Raw genomic sequence first — 23,975 nt, forward strand, 5'->3', positions numbered from 1 at the left:
CTCAGTTCATAACATGTCCCATTACTTAACATTTTATAATATTTAGTTTTTAGGGTGAGACAAAAAGTTGTAATGATCTGTAAGTGAAATGGATTCAAGTAAAGCTATGCTTATTCAAATGGATGGATTAAGTAAAGCTATGTTTATTCAAATGGATGGATTAAGTAAAGCTATGTTTATTCAAATGGATGGATTAAGTAAAGCTATGTTTATTCAAATGGATGGATTAAGTAAAGCTATGTTTATTCAAATGGATGGATTAAGTAAAGCTATGTTTATTCAAATGGATGGATTAAGTAAAGCTATGTTTATTCAAATGGATGGATTAAGTAAAGCTATGTTTATTCAAATGGATGGATTAAGTAAAGCTATGTTTATTCAAATGGATGGATTAAGTAAAGCTATGTTTATTCAAATGGATGGATTAAGTAAAGCTATGTTTATTCAAATGGATGGATTAAGTAAAGCTATGTTTATTCAAATGGATGGATTAAGTAAAGCTATGTTTATTCAAATGGATGGATTAAGTAAAGCTATGTTTATTCAAATAAATGTCGGGAAATTTATAGTCTTTAAATAGTTCAGTATTTTCCCAGGAATCAATGAGTATCGCAGTGAATTCTTGCTTGAAGCCCTGAACCTCTTTATCAATATTTATATTCATATTTTTTTAAATTCCTATAATTCTCAGTTATAATTTTTTTAAACTTACTTTTTATGGATGTCAAATGTGAATCAGACAGACCCCCCCTCCCCACCATGATTATATTGTTATGTTTGTTATATTAATTTATCAACTTGATTCCACAAAAATCAGGAACCAGTTTGTCACATGTTCCCAAGACACTGCTCATCCACTTTTACAAGCACTTGCATCAACTCAGTTAACCTATTTCTTACAAATTTTTTATCATGTTCAACCAATCAATTTTGTACCTCTGAACACTTTTCCCACTTAAAAATCTAACACTATATACATTGTTTTCTTTCTGAAAAGTCCTTCACATTCCTCTCATGTCTACAATCTTGAAAACTTTACTTTCTCAGCTTCATTTACAAGTAATACCTATTTTGTCATTGTTTTTCACTCTATTTTAAGAAAATAAGCTCCCTCCACCTCTTCATTCATTCATCTAACCCAGAAATTCTCAATCTCAAGTGAGGTCAGCAAGCAATTTTCCAGGGGGTCAAGAGGCCATGAAGATAATCATCTAATTATGGTAAGAAACCTCCATTCTCATCTGAAGAGGTATAACACTAAATCAGAAATAAAAGATATTGCTTCAAATGTTAGAATACAACTGAATTACTTCCCTTCCTGTTCAACTGAACTAAAAATAGAATGGAATATGCCTCCATTCACTATGACCAGTTGTTCATTGCTCCTACATATTCTTGAACACACAAAGTTGGCTTTGCTTTCTATCAAGTTTGAAATTTTTCCTTTATTTAAAAATATTATATTCATTTTAATTTTTCTGATTAATTTTCACGTTTGTTCTGTTTAAAATTAAGAATTTTGTTTCTCTTTTTTTTTTTTTTTTTTAAAGTGGGGTCACAACAGTATGAAGTAGAAATGTAGTCAGAAAAAAAAAAAGTTGAGAATTAACCCCACCCCCCCCATCTGCCTCATGGACAGAATTGATCCTATTTCTTCTGTTTTCCTTGACTTTTTTTTTTTGTACAATATTTATACAAGAGGGTGTTCCAAAAGTAATGCCTCCTATTTTTTATTCTGCTTGAACGGATCAGAGGGGGATTGCAAATGGTATTGTTATAAAGACTGACTATAGGCGTTCATGAAATGGAAAGTTTCATCTCTCTGTTACAGATACTGACAGTGTGAAACTAAGAAAGCAACCCCTGTCATGAATGTGTGTCAGCAGTGATGCATCATTGAGAATCATGGTAACTATGTAGAAAAATAAATTCTGGAGCGCAAAGGTCACTCATTTTAATCATATCACTCCCATCTTCATAGCTCTTCAACATTTTAGTTTTTGAGTTGAAAAACATAGGAGCTTTACTTTTGGAATGACCCTCGTAATTTGAAACATTTCTTTAAAATTCTTCTTTTAAATTAATGTCTTCAATCACAAGTTGAAAACCTCACTTTATTTGCTAAAATTTCATCTCTTTTTGTTTCTCTTAAGAAAATAACTTATTCTCTTTCTACATCTAATATTGAAACAGAATATATAAGTGATTTTTTTTAGTAAAGATAAAACTTGCATCCATATCATCTGTAGTTGAATGGAAAGTGTATAAATGCACAAAAAGATCAATATCCAGTGTGAACAAGGTATGTCTAGAAAGAATGGTAGAAGAGTGCGGACAAAGAGGCAAACTACCAAGACAATCGTGAAATGTATGGTATGTTTGTGGATTTCCAGATCAATCAGTCATGCAGTTAGCGACAAAAATTTTTTGAGATAGTTATTACGTTGTTGCAAAAACAAAATCGTTTTCTCACATGTTACTTTTATATAGGATTTCTGAATTAATTCATATATATATATATATATATATATATATATATATATATATATATATATATATAGCCATGTTATATATTATTTTTTTTTTTTATTATTACATTTTCACCCCAAACAAGGCACGTTGTCACTTTGGTGTAGGGGCTATTATCAGGGAAAAGAGCTACTGGGGTACTATGTAGGGAGTTGGGCAGCAAGATGTCGGTTCACGTTACACTTGAACTTCTGCATGTCAGTACAGTTGGGGAAGCAGGGACCTGGAATGGAATTCCAAAGTCTAGCGGTTCTGGGGAAGAAACTACTGGAGTAGAAAGATCTTTTACATCTAGGGATCTCTACTGTGTGGGGGTGGGATTTAGCTGTCGGGTTTGTTAAGGGTGTTTACGTCGTGGGGGCAGAAGAGCTTGCAGTTCGTCAGAGCATTCACCATTAAAATACTTGTAGAACAGGCAGAGGGATGCAACATTTCGTCGATCAGACAGAGGCTGAAGCTTTGATGACAGTTCAGGACCTATCAGGTTTGCGACTCTTTTGAACCTTATCTAGGAGTAAAAGACTAGTAGCAGATGCATCAGCCCAAATATGACAACAATACTCCATACATGGGTGAATGGTGGCCTTATAGATGTACAGGATACTTTCGGGCGTTAGTAGTTTTCTAGCATGGTAGAGAGAGCCTACCTTCTTCGCAGCGATCCTGGCAATGCTTTCAATGTAATTGTTCCAACTCATATTTCCTGCGAACGTTAGGCCAAGGAATTTAAAAGTACTTTTAGATAAATTGTCATTGGCCATTGCTATTGGTGGTAGAGAAGATTTCTTGTAATTATTGAAGGAAACAAGTTTAGTCTTGGCAGCATTGAATGTGACCATCCATTTTTGTCCCCATTCCACTACAGATTGGAGGTCATCCTCTAGTGTTTCTGCCATTTCTTTAGATATGTGTTCATTTGTTTTCCTGTTGTGCCTGTTATTGTGTGTGGTGTCATCAGCATATATACCCATCTTAGAAGCAATTTTGTCGGGAGGTCATTTATGAATATTAGGAATAAAGAGGTCCAAGGATAGACCCTTGAGGCACTCCCGCATTTATATCATATTGTTTAGATGTACGACCGTCGATAACCTGGATTTTTCTCTTATCTAAGAAGGATTTAATTATGTAAAGTATTCTTCCAGTGATACCGATGATCTAATTTTCCTGAGGAGTCCCTCCTGCCATACCCTGTCAAAAGCCTTAGATATATCTAGAGCTACCCCTTTACCCTCCCCTGCTGTCATTTTGAAGCGCGGTTTTCGCTCTATCGAATCGTAATTTGTTACCATTCTCAATCTCTTCATTCGTTTTTTTTTTGCAGGCTTTTCGACAGCATGGACAAAATTCAAATCTGCTTGTGATATCAATAATGCATTTGGCCCAGGAATCACTAACGAACGTGTGATGCAATGGTGGTTCAAGAAATTTTGCAATGGGGATAAGAGCCTCGAAGATGAAGATGGTCGGGGCCAGCCAACTGCAGTTGATAACAAACATTTGAAAGCCTTAATTGAAGCTAATCCTCGCAAAACCACATGTTGCTGTTGAACTTGAGGTTGACCACTCAGTCGTTCACCATTTAAAGCAAATAGGGAAGTCAAAAAAGTTGGATAAATGGGTGCCGCATGAATTGAATAATAATCAAAAAATATCATTTTGAAGTGTCTTCTACACTCCTTCTGTGCAACAAAGATGATCCATTTCGCGAGTGGATTGTCATGTGTGATGAGAAGTAGATTCTCTACGACAACCGGTGACATTTGGCACAGTGGTTGGATGCAGGAGAAGCTCCACAACACATCCTGAAGCCGAAATTGCACTAAAAAAAAAAAAAAAAAAAAAGTTATGGTGACTGTTTGGTGATCTGCGATTGGTCTCATCCATCAAAGTTTCTTGAATCTGGTCGAAATGATTACGGCAGAGAAGTACTGCCAACAAATTGACAAAATGAACCAGAAGCTCCAACGTATGTGCATGAGATTAATCAATATGAAGGAACCAATTCTCCTCTATGTTAACGCTCGCCGGCATGTTGCTCAACTGACCCTGCAGAGCTGAATGAATTGGACCATGCTACTGCCTCATCCGCCATATTCACTGGACCTCTAACCCACTGATTATCACTTTTTCAAGCATCTCAACAACTTCTTGCGCAAAAAAAGCCGAGATGATACTGAATCGGCCTTCAGTGACCTCATCGCTTTCAGAACTCCAGATTTCTATGCTAATGGGATAAATAAACTTGTTTCTTGTTGGCAAAAATGCGTCGATTCTAATGGTTCTTATTTTTATTAATAAAGTTTATTATGGAAGTAGTTATGAGCTTTTGAAGTCGAACGTTAAAAAAAAAAAAAAAAAAAAAAAGACATCATTTTTGCACCAACCAACATTGTGATATTTTGTAATATTTAGAGAAAATCTTCATGATGAAAAATATAAGCTATTTTTCTCATTCCTTCGTTTATGTTTATAATGTCTACAAAAATAAGTTCAAAATCTCAATTTATTGAATCACCATCTCACATTTCTACCTCTCTTAAGCATCCTTCTCCCATCTATTTCTCTGCCCCCTTTTTTATTCTTTTATTTCCCTTTTCTTCATCCATTAATATTGCTGTTGCTCTCTATTTTATTGATCGGTATTGACACTCAACAGACTTTCCAAATTATGAATACAAACTTGACCGCCCTTTAACAAATGGTCTTCTATCCACCAACGTTATCTGGCTTGAATGCACCCCATCTATCTAGAATCTCTGCTGCACATGCCTTGTATGTCGATGTGGATGGAATACTATTGATGAAACTTGACACCAATTCTTTTATTATTCTTATCTCATCTTCAACAGACATTGATGTTCAAACTGTTAGGAGTATGATCACATTCCTTTCTGATAAAAAATTAAAGGAATACAGAACTAGTTTAATGGATACTGTTGCAGATTATGGAATCAACTGTGTATAGAGAATATAAGCACCTAGAGAACAGCACCACAACAGTCTATCATTAAATATTGAGAAGAGTCCTGGAGTATTAATAAAACTTAAACTCCAATGAAAACTACTTGTTTATACTTGTGAAAGGAGTGCAAGAGTGATTTGACCATTTTCCCAGCAACATTAGCAACAGATTGGATAAAAGTTTTCCATTTAAGCCTGGAGTGAAAATCACTCCTTGGAGCTTATCAAAGCAAAGTGCTTCTTCAAGTAAAGAGTCATTCATTTCAACTGAAACAAAACAGGGGATCTGAGTATTGGTGGTGAAAGGAGAGAATCTTGGTTTTAGAGGTGTTAAAAGTAACAAGACACATTTTTCCCTATCACATAATCCAAATCTGAAAAGAGTAAATCAACAATATCTAGTCACCAATGCTTTTCAAAGTGCTGCCATAGACAGCGGTGTCATCTGCATACATGTTAGCAAATGATCTTAGAATATGATAAACAAAATCATTGAAGATAAAGAAAAGGGTTGCGCCTAGAATAAATTTGTGAAGCAAACCTTTGTGCCAGCATCAACCAAAGGCCTGTGACAGGTTAAGAGCTATTGCCCTATCAACAAAGTTGCCATTAATAAATTCACTAATCCTATGCGATATTACAGTTAGCAATTGGATCTTACAAAATGAAATCAAAATGTTCAGCTGGAAAAGATGCTGACATGTCATGCGAATTCCATTTCTATTTTTCAAAATTATATGTTACTAGACTCTTTAGCCTGTTAAAACAGGCTAAATTTATATCCCATTAACTTTAGATGAGTGCTTTAAAGATCCATGCAAAATTTCAGTTAGATCGGCTCATTAGTTTCTGAGAAAAAGTAAAACATACAAACACAAAGATGGACTAAGAGAGATATAAAATAGATCTTTTTGCAAACATTGTCAGGTAAAAATAGCATTTAAGAAATTTAATTAAAAATTTTGATTTGGAACTTTTTTTTATTGCAAAGTATATACATACATATACACACACATATATATATATTTATCATACATATACACACACACATATATATATTTCTTCTCTTTGCCTCATTGTTTACTTTCATGTCTGCCATTCATATAAAAAATAAGATTTCTTCACTCATTAATTCTGGAGTTATCATATAATTAAGATGAAATATAAAAAAATCTTAATATTCAATTAGCAAAAGTAATAGAATAAATCTTAGAGGTCCAGATTGCCGACCAAACAGTTGAGTTTCAAATCTTAGCATGAAACACTCAACACAAAGATGTCCTTAGAAGATTATATATGCATATAGTTATCCATATTTATATTTTTATTTTCGAAAAGTTTAGGTAAGTCATCGGTACCGTCAGTTTCAAACCTGATAATAGGGAACTGTTTTAGGTCCCCATATAAAGCTCTCTTTAGTCAATTTATCTCATTTGTTTATAACCGGATGTGGAAACATGCACATACATTACAAGATCTCGTGCAAATCTCGTACTTTTTAAAATCCTTCAATTTCAAATGATTAAATTTAAAAAATTGTCCGTTTAATATTTTGGATGCCAGTGAAACAAAAGAGAAAGAAAAAAAAAAAAAGAAAAAGGAAGGACTGGAATATTCTTAAATGGTTCTATTATTAATAATTTTATATGTGAACTATTTATTGCATAACCTATGAAAAAAAATCAATTCATCAATTTGAAATTTTTTCCCGGCCTTAAATGGAATTGTTTTTATCTTAACTCGTAAACTAGTTTAAGGGAGACAACTTAGTAAAGGTCTGATCGATTCACAAAAAAACATTTAAATCCAATATTTTCAAGCTTAATTCGAATGCAAAATTATTTTTATTTTTATAATATTTAACTTTATTCTTCTTCTATATGTTCTATTTTACACATGCTTATATTCTCCTTCAATCGACTAATCTTGCATGAGATCTTGTAAGGGTATGTTTTCATTTCCGGTTATGAACAGATGAGATAGATCGGTTGAAGAGAGCTTAATATGGGGACCTAAAACGGTTCCCTATTATCAGGTTTGAAACCGACGGTACCGATGGCTTATCTCATCTAAAGTTTCTGAAAATAAATATCACGATCCTATTTTGAAATTTTTTCCTTATAATAGAGCACTCTGCTGGAATTCTTTTTTTCCAAAACATAAGTATAGTTATCCATAGACTTTTGCTGTATCACAGTTCTTTAGTGCAACTAGCCTAACTACCTTAAACTAGTGTGTATGTGCATATACATATATATTAGATATCCATCTGTCAGTTTCACTTCTTGGAAACTACTGGACAATCTCAATTAAATTTTGTATTAATATTATAAGGTGCAGTGAACTAAGGATTATGGTATCCATTTGATACACAGTTAGCAATTACCAAAGATTTGTATTTAATACAAAAATGAGCACAAATTTAACCATATTCAATGATGAATTTGGCATAAAGCATTCAGTCAACTGGCTATAACTTTTGCCCGTTTTTAATGGACTAAAAAGTCTTGTGTAATGATAAATGCACACTTTACATCAATTTTAAGAAAATTATAAACACACTATTTTCTGGACATCTAAAGATGAAATTTGATTTCAGCAAAGCAGGAGTGATAAATAGATGGCACATGGCCCTTACCTCTCTTGCGCCCATTGTTGATATTTTCTTTGAATGCTGCTCTGTGTGGAATTGCTTGGAGTCACTCTGTTGAGATCAAAAGGTGGGAAAGGGAATGAGGGAGTACTAGGGGACACCAGTTGGTTGCGTAACATCTGCATCTGGCGTTCGTACATTTGTCGTTGACGTTCTAGAGCCTCTGAAAGAAGTAAAAACAAAACAATATCAGTATAACATGAACAAACTTTGTCAAGATCAAAAAAGCGGTTGAGGGGTGCCAGTATCATAGTTGTTATTAATCCTGTCTGTGAAATTGATTAACTAGTACTTTGTCTTCTATAAATGTACAGTGGGTATTTTAACACTGAATAACACCAAAATAACTGATATCCCATAAAACAGATAAAATTAGTTAGTCTATAATGTATTATTTACAATATCCAGTACGTTTGGTAATAATTAATTCAAAATACATTTTATGAAAAACACTAATAAAATATGATAAAAATAGCTAAACCAAAGTTTTGCCATATAATTCTGATAAATACACATGCAAACAAATTTACTTTTGTGTAAGTGTAACAAAGCCACAGAGATGCCTGTAGCAGGACCGGCAGCTCACATATGCAAATGACCAAGCCATAGTACGACTTGACGTCACAGCAAAGGAAGAGAAGGAAAAGAAAAGCAGGGAATGATTTGAAACCATTTGGGAAGCAACAGTGAGGCGAAGCATGTGCCAGCGAGAGAATTGAAAAACGGGACTTGAGCAGACAGGCTAATGTACGAGGAGAAAAAGCAGGTGTTCAACACTGCAGAGTTTTGTCAACCACATGGCGAACAAAGAATTATAAAATCGAGATGCAGGTGTAGTTTGGAAAGTACCATGAATAAACACCTTTTATTGCAACTTAAATAAAACTAAGTTCAATTTCCTTTCTTTGTGAGACTTCTGTGCACAATGTCGGGTCCATGTTAACATTTAGCTACAACGGTACACAAAGAGTATCTTTACATTAGAACCTATCAAAATAGTAGAAAGCTCAATGTACTAGATAGAACAATTAACAAACAAGAAAAATTGAAAATAAAATAATTATTAATCCATCAAATATTCAAACAAAAAATTAAAATGAAGAATAGAGCTTAATCCATCGATTTTCAAAGATAGGCTCTTTTCTAACGATGCCTTTTACTTTACAAAAAAGGTTTTTATATATATTTTCAAATTTATGCTAACTAGAAGTGATCAAAAGTGCCTATCTTTGAAAATACATAGGTAATGAATATTCTTTATTTCAATTTTGTTGTTTGAATATTTGATAGAGTAATAAGCATTGTAATTTATTCAATTTTTATTTTCATCAATTTTCTTGCTTTTATATATATATATATATATATATATATATATATATATATATATATGATGAGAATAATGGAAATAGTATTCCAATGAGATAGAGAGATGAAAAAGGAACAAACCAAGTTATGTTTATCAATGTTTTTCCTTTTTAGTAAGACTTCATCCAGAAGAAGTCTTAATATGAAAACGAAACATTGATGAACATATAACCTGGGTTGTTCCTTTTTCATCTCTCTCATATATAACAAAAAGGAAAGCCTTTGCAGGTACACAAAAAACAAAGAAAACAGTATTTTACATAAACAGAAAGGGGGGGGGGACAAATTTTTGTGCCATAAAAAAAAAAAACGAACTAAATAAAAAAATTGGATTTGTCTATTTTGTTTCTTATGCCAGACAGATTATGAAAAACATTCTCTCCACATTTTTGTTTGTTTAGATAGAATTTTAAAAATATATCAGATTTGTTTCCTGATAGTTTGAGTGATTATTTCAGCCTATACAGAAAGCTGGTAGTGTCTTTCTTCTGTCAATAATATGACCGTTTTCTGAAAAGGAGCAAGAGAACATCTTCACATACAACTCGTGAAGTGGACAATGTGACAACTTCCTCCTAATTCTTCTCCAATGATCGGATTTGAACCCAAGAAAATGATTACAATCTTTTGCCTATAGGTATACATAGCAAATTACGTTACATCAGGGAAGAGAAAGATGAGGGTTTTGGGGTGGTGGTACTTGTGATGAAGCTGATAAGAGAGAAGGCATGCTATGGCAACCTTTACAACCCAGGTCTTCTGCTTCATTTAAGCCAGTTGCAACAGCGACTGGCACTTACGTATAGTCCTGCATAATTACAGCAATTATAAAAACAAAAGATTGAAATCACAAGCAGAAAACTATGATGAAAGGCAAGCATGCATGCATGTTGGTCCAATAGCCTTTCCATCGTGCTAGAATAATCAGAGTGTATAAAATTCCATTATTTCTTTTACATTGTGTAAATTCTTAAGACAGATTAATCAACCAACAGAAAAAATGATCATGATGTATCAACACATCTAAAGATTTTATTTAAAACTTTAGCTTGACAGACCAACGAACCTGGAAGATGTAGCTCTAATTTGTGAGCTTTTGCAAATAAAAAAGTCATCTTTTTGTAACCACTACTCCCAGGTCGACTGATCCGGACTGGTAATATCTGTGAAGTTCCAACCTATAGATTAAATAGAATCTGTCTTGGAAATAACATTAAACTGAATTCTGTGGTGGGGATGGTGTCAAAGGAAATTGTAACTGACAAGTATACTATCCACTACTTTTGGGGCTCAAATTAAATACTATTATGACTTAACTCTATAGGAGAGTTGATCCACTTTTTGATGCTGAATTCATGGCTCAAATTCTTGATTTCTGAAATTTTAAAAGTTCTGTCCCAAAATCTTCTTTCACTAGTAAAAGTTTATATCCATAATATTATTTTTTTGATTTTAAAGAAAATGAGAATTTGTTTTAAGACACTGAATTCAAAGTTTTTTTGTTTTTTTTTGGAGGGGGGGGGTGTCCTTTTTGAAAAGCCATACATAATAGCTCCCTCTATATTCTCTACCAAAATCGGGGAAGGGGGATCATTTTTTTCATCGTGTATCACCACTCCGCTTTTTATTTTACGTCAGAGTTAGCTACAGCCAATAATCACTAACTGACACTCCCAAGGCAGTGAATTTTCTCTGAAATCTCCTTGAAAATTTATAAAATTCTAAAATCAGTGTTGCTGAAATAAAATATGTAAAAGATTTAAGATGAGAGTGAAAAACTAAAAGTTCCTATGTAAACTGATATTCAAGAACTCATTAAGAGAAATATTTGGTTGAATAAACAATAAAAGGATTGAGATAACCTTGCAATGCACCGTGTACTTTTTGTGTGCATGTCTGTGTGTGTGTTTTTAATATATAGGTATGCCTATGTGTGAGAGATCATGCTTTGTTGAATTTTATCATATGCGATTTTTTTTTTGTGATAATGATGCTGAGGATATTTTTCAAGAAAAAATATCCTGTTAACAAAACAGATGACATCCTTGAATTTCTTCCGCAATATTGAGAGTATTCTTCTTGAAAAGGTCAGATTTTATTTAAAAATGACAAAAAAAAAACATAATTTTTCATTGACGATAGATCTACAAGAAATACATAAAACTTTGTTTAAAACAAAACAAGAAGATAAAGATGCTAATTTAAAGTAGAGCTTGACAATCCGACCAAGGGACAACTCAAGACCTTTACACAAACGTAGGGTTGCATCTAAATAGAGTCATGTCATGTTCAAATTCCCGTTAGACCTTTTGCACCACTTTCACTGATATTTTGTGAAATATATTTTAAATAATTGGCTATATTAAGCTTTGGTAAAGATACGAGTTGAGAAGGAAAAGTCCAAAATAACACTAGAGTAGTTCAAGTTCAAGCCTTGGTAAGACAACTTATCTAGAAGAAGGAATCTGAAATAACACTAATATGGATGGCAGAGCTGTTCCCTGTTGACTAGAAAATAACTATTATAGGAAGTCAAATCTTGAGAACAAAAAGAAGTGTTTACTGAGCAAGTTGCCTCTGTAATAGCAAAAGACAATTGTTAAAGAGAAACCGGGGAGGTAATCTTAAAGTTTCCAATGTAATTAAGTTAAGTGACTACAAGTTGTTGAATGTCGTCAGGTTGTGATTAAGCTGGACAAGCCACAAAGTAGAACCTGACATGCATGGTTAAAAGGTTCCTGGTGTGGAACAACCATTCAACAGAAGACAATTACGATGGACAGATAAGCAAATGTGCAAGCAAGCAATGAAGTTGCATTAAAATAATAATTCAACACCAACGCTGGTGGGTAATATACAAAACGGATGTGAAGAGTCAAAAAGGACAAAAAAAATAAATAAATAAAAAGGGAGAAAAGCATCAAAATTTCTATTGGAAAAGTGCAGAAGGTACTAAAATCCTGAGGAAACTTAATTCAACTCAAATTCTAGCAAAAACGAATAATTGTTATCAGTGAGAAATCAATGGTAAACAGCTGTTGTGATCATGCAAAATGATTTTAAATATACTATCAAAAAAGGCAAAGAGTGCTAGAAATCTAAGAGGATTTGTCAATGTAAAGAATACTTGTTATTGCCAGTAAGCAATCACTAATAATGTCTTGTTTGGAAACTCTTAGTGAGTAAATAATATAATTGATATTTACTGTATTGTCTATCTGTAATCAAAACTCTAAATCTACATTATAATAGCAGTTTTTTTTAATTACATCTGAACTATTCAACATAATTAAATCAAATTTGGAATGCAACTGTTTTATGCATATCTAGTCATTTTAGTAAAAAGTGTTCAGTATACAATCATTTATTTGTAGTATACATTTGTTTGGTTTGGTTATTATTTATATTAGTTTCAGCATCTTTTGTTATTTTTCAAGAAAAAAAACCCTTTGGTGCATATTTTATAAATATTTGTGTACTTTGAATGTTTAATATCTCCAAATATCACTTCATTTTGAGGAATTAATACTCTCTAGATCATATATTTTATTTAGTCCACAAAACGGAACTCTAACAGTTTGCTTTGAATATTTTTAACAATTGAAAATATTTTAATTATTTCTTTATTTTAAAATATTTGTATTTTTTTCTTCCAAACATTTCAAGTAAATTAACGTATAAAATTTTCATGCACAAAAAATATCCAAGAATTACTGTAGACGAAGATAATGAGCAAACTCCAGGTGAAAGCTTATGTAACGGATGAATAATTTGAAAAGTATTTTATACAAAGATATGGTTACAGTTCAAACTGGAATGGATTCATTTATTTAGAAATCTAAGTAAACTAGCTGAAATATGAAGTCTTCCAGTTGGGTTTGTAATGAAGAAGGTCTGATGTAAAGAACAAAACTCAATGATTCTCGGTTTAAGATCACATTTCCGTGCATTGAGCATCAGAAAACATTTAAGTTGTTTTTACATTTTTACTGTACACAGCAAATTTGAAACCATAAATCATGAATTTTTAGTTAGCAATCACATCTAATATGCTTTAATTTGTGAGTTCTGACTTTTGTTTCAACACTTTTATCATCAACTAACCAATACATCCTTCTAGTGGGCTTGATAATTACTTATCTGAAAATCAGCTGTTTGTTTCAGGACTCACAGAAGCAAGTTTTCTTTTTACCTCCCTTAATACATTTGTCATTCAAACCAGCCACATCAGGCATACATTCAACATTTCACATATATATAGCCGCTAGATTAAATGTATAAATATATATATCGTCTGCTCTTTCAACCATTAAATCTTGAATTCTTAATATCGAGAGATTTTCAAACGGTGGATTTCCTTTTAGTATTGTGTGTGTGTGTATATATATTTGATGGACTTTTCTGTCGATTTTGATGTATAAGCTCCCGCCACAACAACTAAGTTGCTCGGAAATTCACATAGATGATTTGTTTTTAGTGATGAAGGGTTTGTGTAGAAACAACTACACTTTTTGCTACAACTGCTAACCTTTGTCGGCACAGATAACTGCCACAGGACAAAGTATACAGTAGACCACAGGTTTTTACATCAGAGTTTCTTTCTCCTAGATGCATGTCTTAATGAAGACTCGGAGCGCATCTCTCCTAGTGAATTAATGCATCCCCAGATACTAACCTGGAAATTTCTACGACTAGATGTGGTACATATAACATCTAACCTTCCAAGTGGTCACCCAACTGGTACTGGCCAAGTTCAATGTTACTTAACTTTGGTGATCTGGCGAGAACCGGTGTGTCAATGTGATTGTGCCATATATATATATATATATATATATATATATATATATATATATATATATATATATATATATATATACACACACATGAGCATCTCCTCATAAAACAAAGGTCACATAATTTTTGTGTCGATTTTATTATACAAATTTGATATCTGGGCAATGCTGGATTCTTCTGCTAGCAAAAATAAGGAAAAATAAACTTTTCACTTAATAGAAAAGTTGACTTGGTTTGAAATCAAAGGTTGTGGAAGAAGAGTTGAACATCTGATGAAAGAATGTTCAAATCTCTTTGTTAGAAAATCTCTTTCAAAACATAAAGCGTTCACATACGTATCACCATCAGTGGTGATTATAGGATAGTCAAGCAACAAACACCCCATGATGCAAAGAAAATCACACTTGATCGAATTTCTATGAGAATAATAAGGAAAGAAAAGATAAATTATAAACATGTAAGATTCAAGAATGGGAGGATGTTGGTGGTAAAAAAAAAAAAAAAATACTTCAAAGTTACGTCCATTCAATATGTGCAGCATAATCACGTTGACGCACCAGTTATCGTTAGATCACCAAAGTTAAGCAACGATGAGCCTGGTCAGTACCTGATGGGTGACCAATTTGGGAATTCCAGGTGGTGTATGTAGGAGGACGTCGAAACCTCCTTGCAAAAGCTGCAAAAATTTAACGTTTTCATTTTCCCTAACGGGGGATATAAATGCGACTGGGGACCGTTTATGAATTTCATATTCCCATGGAACTTCCTTCTATGGAGGAAGCTGGTTAAACCAGCATAGGGTTAGTGCTGTTTCCATTTTTTTATCATTCCATTCAATATGACAACATAGCAATGAAAATGCTGTTTTAGACTTAAGCTTAACAGATGAATAAAACAATTGTATTTAAAACTTAAGCATGATAATCAAAGATAATAGGAATTCAAACTAAAGCGTGATAAACCGAAAAAAAAACTGAATCGCAGTAGATGCGAGAAAAATGCGATTTGAAATTTTAGCATAGTGGATCAACCAATCAAGAGATGCTTTAACACGTAATGAATAAAAGGCTTCCATTTAATTTTCGAATTTAATGAAGAAAATTCAACTTAAAAAATTGAATTGACAGACAAAACCTCTAAAAGTGAAAAGATGCTCGAACACATCTAAAGTAAGACGTGGGCATTTAATATTTGCAGTTAACAATAAAGATGCTATTTCAGCATCAAGCGTGACTCACCGGTGGGCAAAAATTATCTTAGAAAAGTGTGAACACATCTCTCTCTCTCTTTATATATATATATATATATATATATATATATATATATATATATATATATATATATATATATATATATATATATAAATGCATCTATTATGTTTATGAAAATGTAGCGAAAACGTGTCACTTTTATTCTTTTTCTTGTTTAATGTGAATTTCTTTGATGCCGAGTTACTCGTTTGAAGAATGGGGAAGTTATTGAATCAGAGAAAAATCAAAGGGCCGTTTAAGAAAAGGAGACCAAAACAAGGAAAAAAAAAAAAAAATTAAAAACCTTTATAGATTGTCAGTCATAATTTGAAAGGTTAGAGTGAGGAAATTTTTTTTAATGGCATATCAAACCTTTCTCAGTTGGTTTATACTGACTTCCTAGACTCTACACTTTCCATGTAAAATTACAAAGAGGTATCAGACACACACACAATTATATATATATATATATATATATATATATATATATATATATATATATATATATATATATAATTGAAACAGACATGTATTATCATAGTTGATTAAGCTTAATCGAGGATCTCTTATTTTAATTAGTAATCTCATTTAACAATTTAATAATTAAAAAAAACTATAAATAAAAGATTTACCCCCCCTACACACACACACACACACACACAGGAGAGAACTTGACTGCCTACTAGACACTATCCTTGAGTGTCTAACGTCTCTCTGTACAAGGGTTTGTCAGGACAACATGGCACGAGGATACTTTTCCCTAGAAGTAAATCCTGACTAAATATTTAAAAATCACATAGGATTTGCAGTCTAAATAAAATCTCAATATGGCTAACCAACACTGGCTTTTATGAGGAATGATGCACCTTCTCCAAATTATGTTACCTCAAGTAACAGCACAAAGCTGGATACTCCAGACTAGATTAATTCTTGTCCTAGAATCCAGTAAGACCAAGATACCAAAAGAAAAGTATGCTATATTAAAATGGTCAATTGGTCTAAGAGGAAAATTATGTTCCAACTTCTTTACTAACTCAGCGTTTGAGAGGTAAAAGAGACCTTCAATGTAATATTTGAATATCTATGTACCTCATATAGAAATTAAGTGTTAGCCTCAGAAAGGGGACCCCCTTGTTTTCTGAGAACTTGGACTGGAGTAAAATAAAACAAGGTGAATATATATTTCTTGCAAATGTTCTGAGTTGAGCAGTTAGCGATTAACTTGCTTCACTGCAGGTTTCAGGTTCTAATATAATAATTAAATGTATTTAAACAAAAAGTAACGATCTTTTCTTATACACTTTGCAAACATAAAATAGATGTAAATTATTGTTACTTGTGGAATTGATTTACACTTGAAAAAAAAAAAGAAATCTATTTTAACTAAATCTCATTAGTCGTAATTTAAAATGAATGTATCAAGTGACTCATCTCTTACAAAGTTATTGTCATTCTGTCATTATCAGTTGTTTCTCACTCTTATTTAATACAATATCATTCTCACTTCTATCAGTTCAGAGAATATTATCTAGCCTATGGTTAAAGAGAGAGAAGAGATTGTGTAGAAATAGCAGAACGATGCTGATGATAGATTTGTTCTTTTAATTAAAATTAAATTGGCTTTGCAAACTCACTTTTTTTTCAAACAATCTAATTAGAGTTTAATGGATACGTTTTTTTTCTAGTGTCTACACACATGCATATATATATATATATATATATATATATATATATATATATATATATATATATATATATATATATATGTACAGAAAATTTTATTCTGACGATTTCCTACAGAGATGAAAACAGAAACCGTTTTGTAGCTTAATTACTATAAATATATATTTTATTACTTACCGTCAGACTAAAATCTTAGCCTGACGATTCCTTACAGGGATGAAATGTGGAAATCTCTAAATTAATTAGCATCAATATATTTTCATAACTTGCTACCTAGCTCTACTCACATGTATACTGTTAACTTAAACACTGAAAAGCAATACTATATATAAAATAAAGTAAAAATTCAGTTTACAAGCCAAAAAGTTCTGTAAACTTAAAGCGAATATAAATATCAATATCTATATAGTAATCCCAACCAAATAAAAAAGCTCAATACAACTAAAATAGAAAATAGAGCTAGTCATAAAATTGTATAATCTACAAAAATTTATTGTTCGACAGTATACTCAAAAAGAAATAAAGAAATATTTTTTTCAAAATTCTTGTGAATAATTATAATTTACAGTCTTTAATTGTGTGTTTTATATATATAGGCAAATATTATTAAATGCAACGGAGGCACTTTGTTTATGATTCCTTTCTTTTTAATTTTTCGATTTTCCATATAATCTTTTTTGTATCAAAATCAAAAATATTAAAAGTTCTATAGTTGTTGCTGTTACGAGAGCTTTCGATTCGTCCACGAATCATCTTCAGGTGTTGAAGTAAAAGTGCGAAGGATCGAAAATATAAACATTTGATAAAAGAACGTAACTGTCCCCCTCCAATCTTAGAAAGGTCCTCGTTGACAACATAAAAAATATACAAACATGAAAATAATATTAAAAAATTAAAAATTCTTGAAGCGTCATATATTAAAACCCTTCAACCCATTATAAATGATATCGCATTCGAGAAAAGCAGCAACGTTCTAAAATGTCTTGCGTAGTTTGTAATGGATGGACTTCGTTAACAGTGTCCACGAACTTGCTGATTTTAATACTCAAATTTTTAATCGACTTTTCATCGACTCTATATATATTAACTTCACCTAACGCCGTTTACTGTATATTTTAGTTTTCACTTTTACTTCAACACCTGATGATGATTTGTGAACGAATCGAAAGCACTCGTGACAGCAATAATTATGGAACAATTAATATTTTTGATTTTGATACAAAAAAGATTATATTGAATATCGAAAAATTTAAAAAAAAAAAAAGAATCATAAAGCAAAGTGTCTCCATTGCATTTAATAATATTTGCTTGAATGAAAAAATGCTGCCTAAATATACCAGTTTTCAGCGTTGCATGGGAGTATTTGTATTTGTATTTTTATTTTGCAACATATTGTTTATAACGTTAAACATTCTGACAGCAGAAAATTTGCGGAAAATAACCTTTGCATGCAAATAAACAATTCTTCACAAACTAGAACTGCATAAAAGGAAATGTGCACTTTATTAATATCAAAGCAATCAATTTAAAAACAAAAAAGAATAGTGAATTAATGAAATGTCCTTTCGCAAATCAATATGCAAATCAGTTAACCACAGAAGCATTATATTATAATAAAAAACTTTTTGTAGAATTAGTCTGGAAAGAGTTTTAATGTCGCCGTAAATACAGAAAATCTCATGAAATATACATATTCTACTTTTGTTTTTACGGCCGAGCATTCTGGTTAAATTTGTTTCTGTTGACACGAAATACGTATTAATATATATATATATATATATATATATATATATATATATATATATATATATATATATATATATATATATATATATATAATCATTATTACAAGTAGTAGTAGTAGCAGTAGTATGATAGGAGAGGAGGACGGTTTCCTTCAGTTGTTGTTGTCTATTATTCACTTACTTTTGAGGTGTTTTCTTTTTTTTTTTTTTTTTTTTTTTCCAAAGTGGAGATCAGCTTTCACCCATTGTATTCACTCTTTTGACTTGATGTCAATGGCTTAACAGACAAAGCTGGCCAAAGCAACTTTCAACTTGTAGCTCTTTGTAGCTGTTCAAAGCATTAGTATATCATCATCATCATCATCCTCCTCTATTAAGGCTCAACAGTTTATCATTCAATTTGAACAACTGGCAACCATCGAGAGAAGGGGGGGGGAACGATTTAATTAACAACCAAGCTATTGTGTGAATGTCTGTAAAATGCGAGTAATCTTCCAAAAGGCCTTTAAACATAAACCTTTTATTCCCGGTATTTTTCTTCGGACTATTGTCCTCATATTTATGTGCCCTTCATGTGTTTTAAATTATGTAAGAAAAAACATCAGTGTACACGATGCACAAATAATGAACATGTTGAAAAACATTATGGATGAAGAATACACCTGAAGAAGGTTGGAGAGTACATCAGCCGAAATATAATTAAATAAATTGCATGTGTGCGAATAATAGTTTGAAGAAAATAATTCCATAACACCAAATTCATTTTTACAAAATTATCAGTTTTCTTGATTCTTTCATAAACAGTGTACAGTTGGTTGATAAACATAAGACGGTTTATATTAACAAAACAAGTGAAGATAGGGAGTGTGGATGGATACTCCCAAGATATCGTCTGGGGAAATTCGAGTGCCATCCCTGCAAATGAGTAGCGATTGAATACTTATAAAAGAAAAAACAAACTGAAGAAAAAGAGTAGGGAGATTCTTTTTTTCAAAATTTAAAATTAAAAAAAAAAATGTTTTTTAATTATTCATTTGCTTTTCATTTTTTCAGTTATTAATGTTCTTGAAAGGTTTCTATTGATAGAAAAAGACAGGAAATAAATTATAAATTCTGAAAAGATCCCAAGTAAACTTACATAAAAGACCAAAAAAAAAAAAAAAAACCAGGTGAAAAGAAATATAAATGTATGAACAAGTGTGAATAGATGTCCAGGTTTTCAGTGTGATGACCACAGGCCTATTGTCTTTTTTGTAAAAAAAGAGGGGGGGGGGGTGATGTGCAACATTTGTTCCTCATTGTTTCTTTTTAAATCAATATAATTATTAAAAGAGATGTTAACAAACAAAGCAAAAAAAAAAGAAACGTGTTATCCCAGGAGGAAAACCATTAAAAAGGGAATACAATGAGAAGCACAGTTGCAACAAAACCATAAAGATGCTGAACAAATTTGGCTATAATGAGCCGGTGTATTATTTAAGGACTTTTCTTACAATATATATATATATATATATATATATATATATTCATTCTAATAATTGGTAATGGAAAGTATCTTATGATTGGCCGTATGAAGCATGTACACATAAGCACATTTTAGGAAACATTCTATGAAATGTGTGTAGGTGTAAGAATGATTTATGAAATCTGCGCACGCGTGTATATAAATATATTTCACTTTTATTTTTCAACTAGCCTGGGTGTAGAAAAAAAAAAAAAAAGTGGTAGTGTGCAGGGAGGCTTGAAACCGTACTGCGAAGGAGGAAAAGAATGTGAACAAAAAAAAAAAAAAAACTGACGTGTTTGCCATTGCGTCCATCGCCAAACCGGAAGTGGCAAAGGTTTAGATTAAGGTTAGTTAATCGAAAAGAGGGGATGACTTTCGAAAATATCGGCAAAAAAAGTGACTCCTCCCTGTAGAAAAGTGCCCAGTTGAGGGTGAAGGAATTAATGTTTTAAGCCAATTTTTCGATATTTGTCTTCCGAAGAGTCGAGCTCCAAAATAATACCGATCTCTTCTGTTGAAAGTTTTTGCAAGGCATACAAACATACATACATACATTTAAACAGACAGGTGAGATTTATATTATAGATGTAATTATCTTTTTGTTCTTGCCAGTGATGAGACATCTTACGTGATGCCAGACATTTGCCTGCTATTTCAGAAACTCCATTTCGTTAAGTGCAATAGTATCTCCCTTACACTTGATTCACATAGGATATTCGCCAGTTAGTTTTATAATTCTTTTTTATGAACCCATTGCTTGTATGATTATTACAATGATGGAACTCTTCCTAAGATTCCAATCCCTTTTTCATATCGTACATAAGACATTGGTATTCAGTTATCTTTTCTCTTTAAGTTCTGTTTAAGACAGCATTATTACGGCCATTTCCTTCAACTAATGTTAGTACTTTTTAACTCTTCACCTACATCACTATGTCAGGATTAACATCTTTTTTTCTAAATATGTAGACGTAGGGAAATTTTATGAAATGTATGTGTCAAAACAATCATGAAGAGTGTGCGGCAATATAGCCATGGAAAGTTTATGTGTAACAATATTTTATAAAATGCAGATGTAAATATAATTTCTGAAAAACGTAGTTGTGTGTGTGTGCAAACCAAATCGAGTTGATTGATAATTTTATTCTCCTGTTCAGCATGTAATATCAGGATTATCCAATAAGGTCTGCGAATTAATTTAAAAGGATGTGCATAACATTTTCTTTTTATACTTCTCACTCTGTCACTCAACAGCTTTGACCTCTTTACTTTTGGCAACTGGTTCAATATAATAGAAAAAGATTGATTTCATTTTTTGTTGTTCTTTTAATTTAATTTTTCTATTTTTTACTTTGGTTCACTCCAAACAAGACAAATAGCCACCGAAATGGAAAGAGCGAGTGTAAATTAAGGACATACATTCAAGAACATCCTAAGAGGGAAGTTGTGTAGCAAGATGTTTGGTCACATATTTAAATTTCTGAATCTTAGTACAATTAGGGAAACAGAGCAGAAGGGGATTCCAAAGGAGGATAAAAGCTATTAGAATATAAAGCATTCTCTGAACCTTTATAGTGAAAGGAACTGTGCTGATTGTCAGGCCGGTCAGAAGTATTTACATTGAGAGTGTACTAGTGTGACAAGTTCAGAGTACAGGAATGCAGCAGTGCGGTGATGGGACAGAAGCTACAGCTTGATAGACAGTATGATATCTTGTAGATTAGAAGCTTTTTTTTTTTTAACCCTGTTTAAGAGGGAGAGGCTAGTAGTTGGTGCAGCAATCAAGATATGACAACAATATGCCATGCATAGATGATTGATGGCTTTGTAAAGAATTAGGATATTGGCAGATGTGAGAAGTTTTCTGGCACGATAGGAGCCTACCTACCTTATAGCGTCTGTAAACATGTTTTTTATGTATATGTTCCAATTTATGTTATCTGTGGATGTTGGGCTGAAGAGTTTGAATGATGGATTCTCAGGTAGTGGTGTGCGGTACTAGCCATGTTAGTTGGTGGTTAAAAAAGTTTCTTATAATTGTTGCAGAAATAAAAGTTTCAAAGGTCGATCCCCCCAAACTAAGGAATCACCTCTTACCTATGCTAAAATCTACTAGATAAGGGTTAATGTCAGTTAAATGATGAATAGTATTGTGAGAGGATTAAAAGTGTTGAATGAACAAAATTTGATTGCTTAAAAGGATGGCCTGAAAAATATTTGCTGACATTGAACTCAAAAACAATTATGTCTACATACACTCATGTGGTTCCTGGTAACCGTAAGGGATTAATAATACACAGACTGAATCCGATAATGTAAGGTTTGTAAGTGTATCGCGTATGCACGCATGCATAGAATGATGGATTTCCTTCATAGAACCAGCAGTAAAGACTGTCCAAGTATAATTTTTTTTCTTTGCAATAAACACGACTTTTACAAGTACAAATCAATATATATTAAATGAGAAATTGCCATTTATATAAGACACCCTGCAAAAAAAAAAAAAGAGATAAAGAATGTAACAAGAACTAACCCAGGATTAAGACACATCCATTCAATCTGCATGTTTATCGATGCAATAGCGATACTATTTGTATCTCTAGAGATACTTGAACACTTCTAAAAAATTTCCCTCTAAACAATAAATGTGTTCACTGATAAAATACTATTTGAAATTTCAGTGAAAGAACAAAAAAAAAGACTGACAAAGTTTCTTATGTTGATGTATCTAAAACAAAATCTACTTCATACAGGGTGTTTTTTTTTTTGTTTTTTTTTTTAGAAACGTTGAACATTCAATTGACAACTATATATTTTCTTAAGTTGCAGATTTGTCAACTATCGGTTATTTTAAGTCCAGCTTGGTTTCGCAATTCATCATGAAGAGACTGACATCCGAGCAGCATTTGCAAATGATACAATCCATTTACTGAGAGACATTTGATGAACAAATAATTTAATGAAATGGACTTAACTAGCCACGTTGTTCATGCAAATTAACCCCATTAGATTATTTTCTTTGGGGATATGTCTATGCTGATAAATTGATTTGAAAGACAACATTCGATGTGGTATTGCTGAAATACAGACAAATTTAATGCATAGAGCTTGCAAAAATTTTACCTATAGATTACGCCATATGTACAGAGTCATATGTCTGAATTTGTATTTAGATTATGAAGGCCAAAAGTTGGTTGTTGGAATAAACTACATATTTATATGATAAAAATATTTTCCTGTGATTTATTTTAATTTCAAGTTCGTCGCCTCTAAATATATATATATATATATATATAAAATTTAAAAATATGCTTGAAAAATGTCAAATTCAGATGGCATTTACTAGTGCAGTGTTAAAGTTGCAACATCAAATAATGCTTGTCTTTTAGTAAAAGTGATGCAAGCTGTTATCAGCGATTGATTAATAGAAAGGGCTACATGTAGAGTTAATTACTTGTATTATTACAAGTGAAAAAAGACGATGA

General features: G+C 32.0%; 1 protein-coding gene across 22 annotated transcripts in view; it reads right to left on the reverse strand.

Annotated features, from left to right (window-relative positions):
- Positions 1-23,975, reverse strand: part of LOC145243881 (kinesin-like protein KIF13A) — a 1,028,209-nt gene that overhangs the window by 181,124 nt on the left and 823,110 nt on the right. For all 22 annotated transcript variants that reach the window (XM_080106966.1, XM_080106962.1, XM_080106977.1 and 19 more), the window contains one exon: positions 8,132-8,309. In XM_080106966.1, coding sequence (XP_079963092.1) covers positions 8,132-8,309 — 178 coding nt within the window. The remainder of the gene's footprint in view (positions 1-8,131; positions 8,310-23,975) is intronic.

The sequence above is a fragment of the Euprymna scolopes genome, chromosome 22 (genome assembly GCF_053919585.1).
Source record: "Euprymna scolopes isolate OS-2025 chromosome 22, ASM5391958v1, whole genome shotgun sequence".
NCBI classification, from domain to species: Eukaryota; Metazoa; Mollusca; class Cephalopoda; order Sepiida; family Sepiolidae; genus Euprymna; species Euprymna scolopes.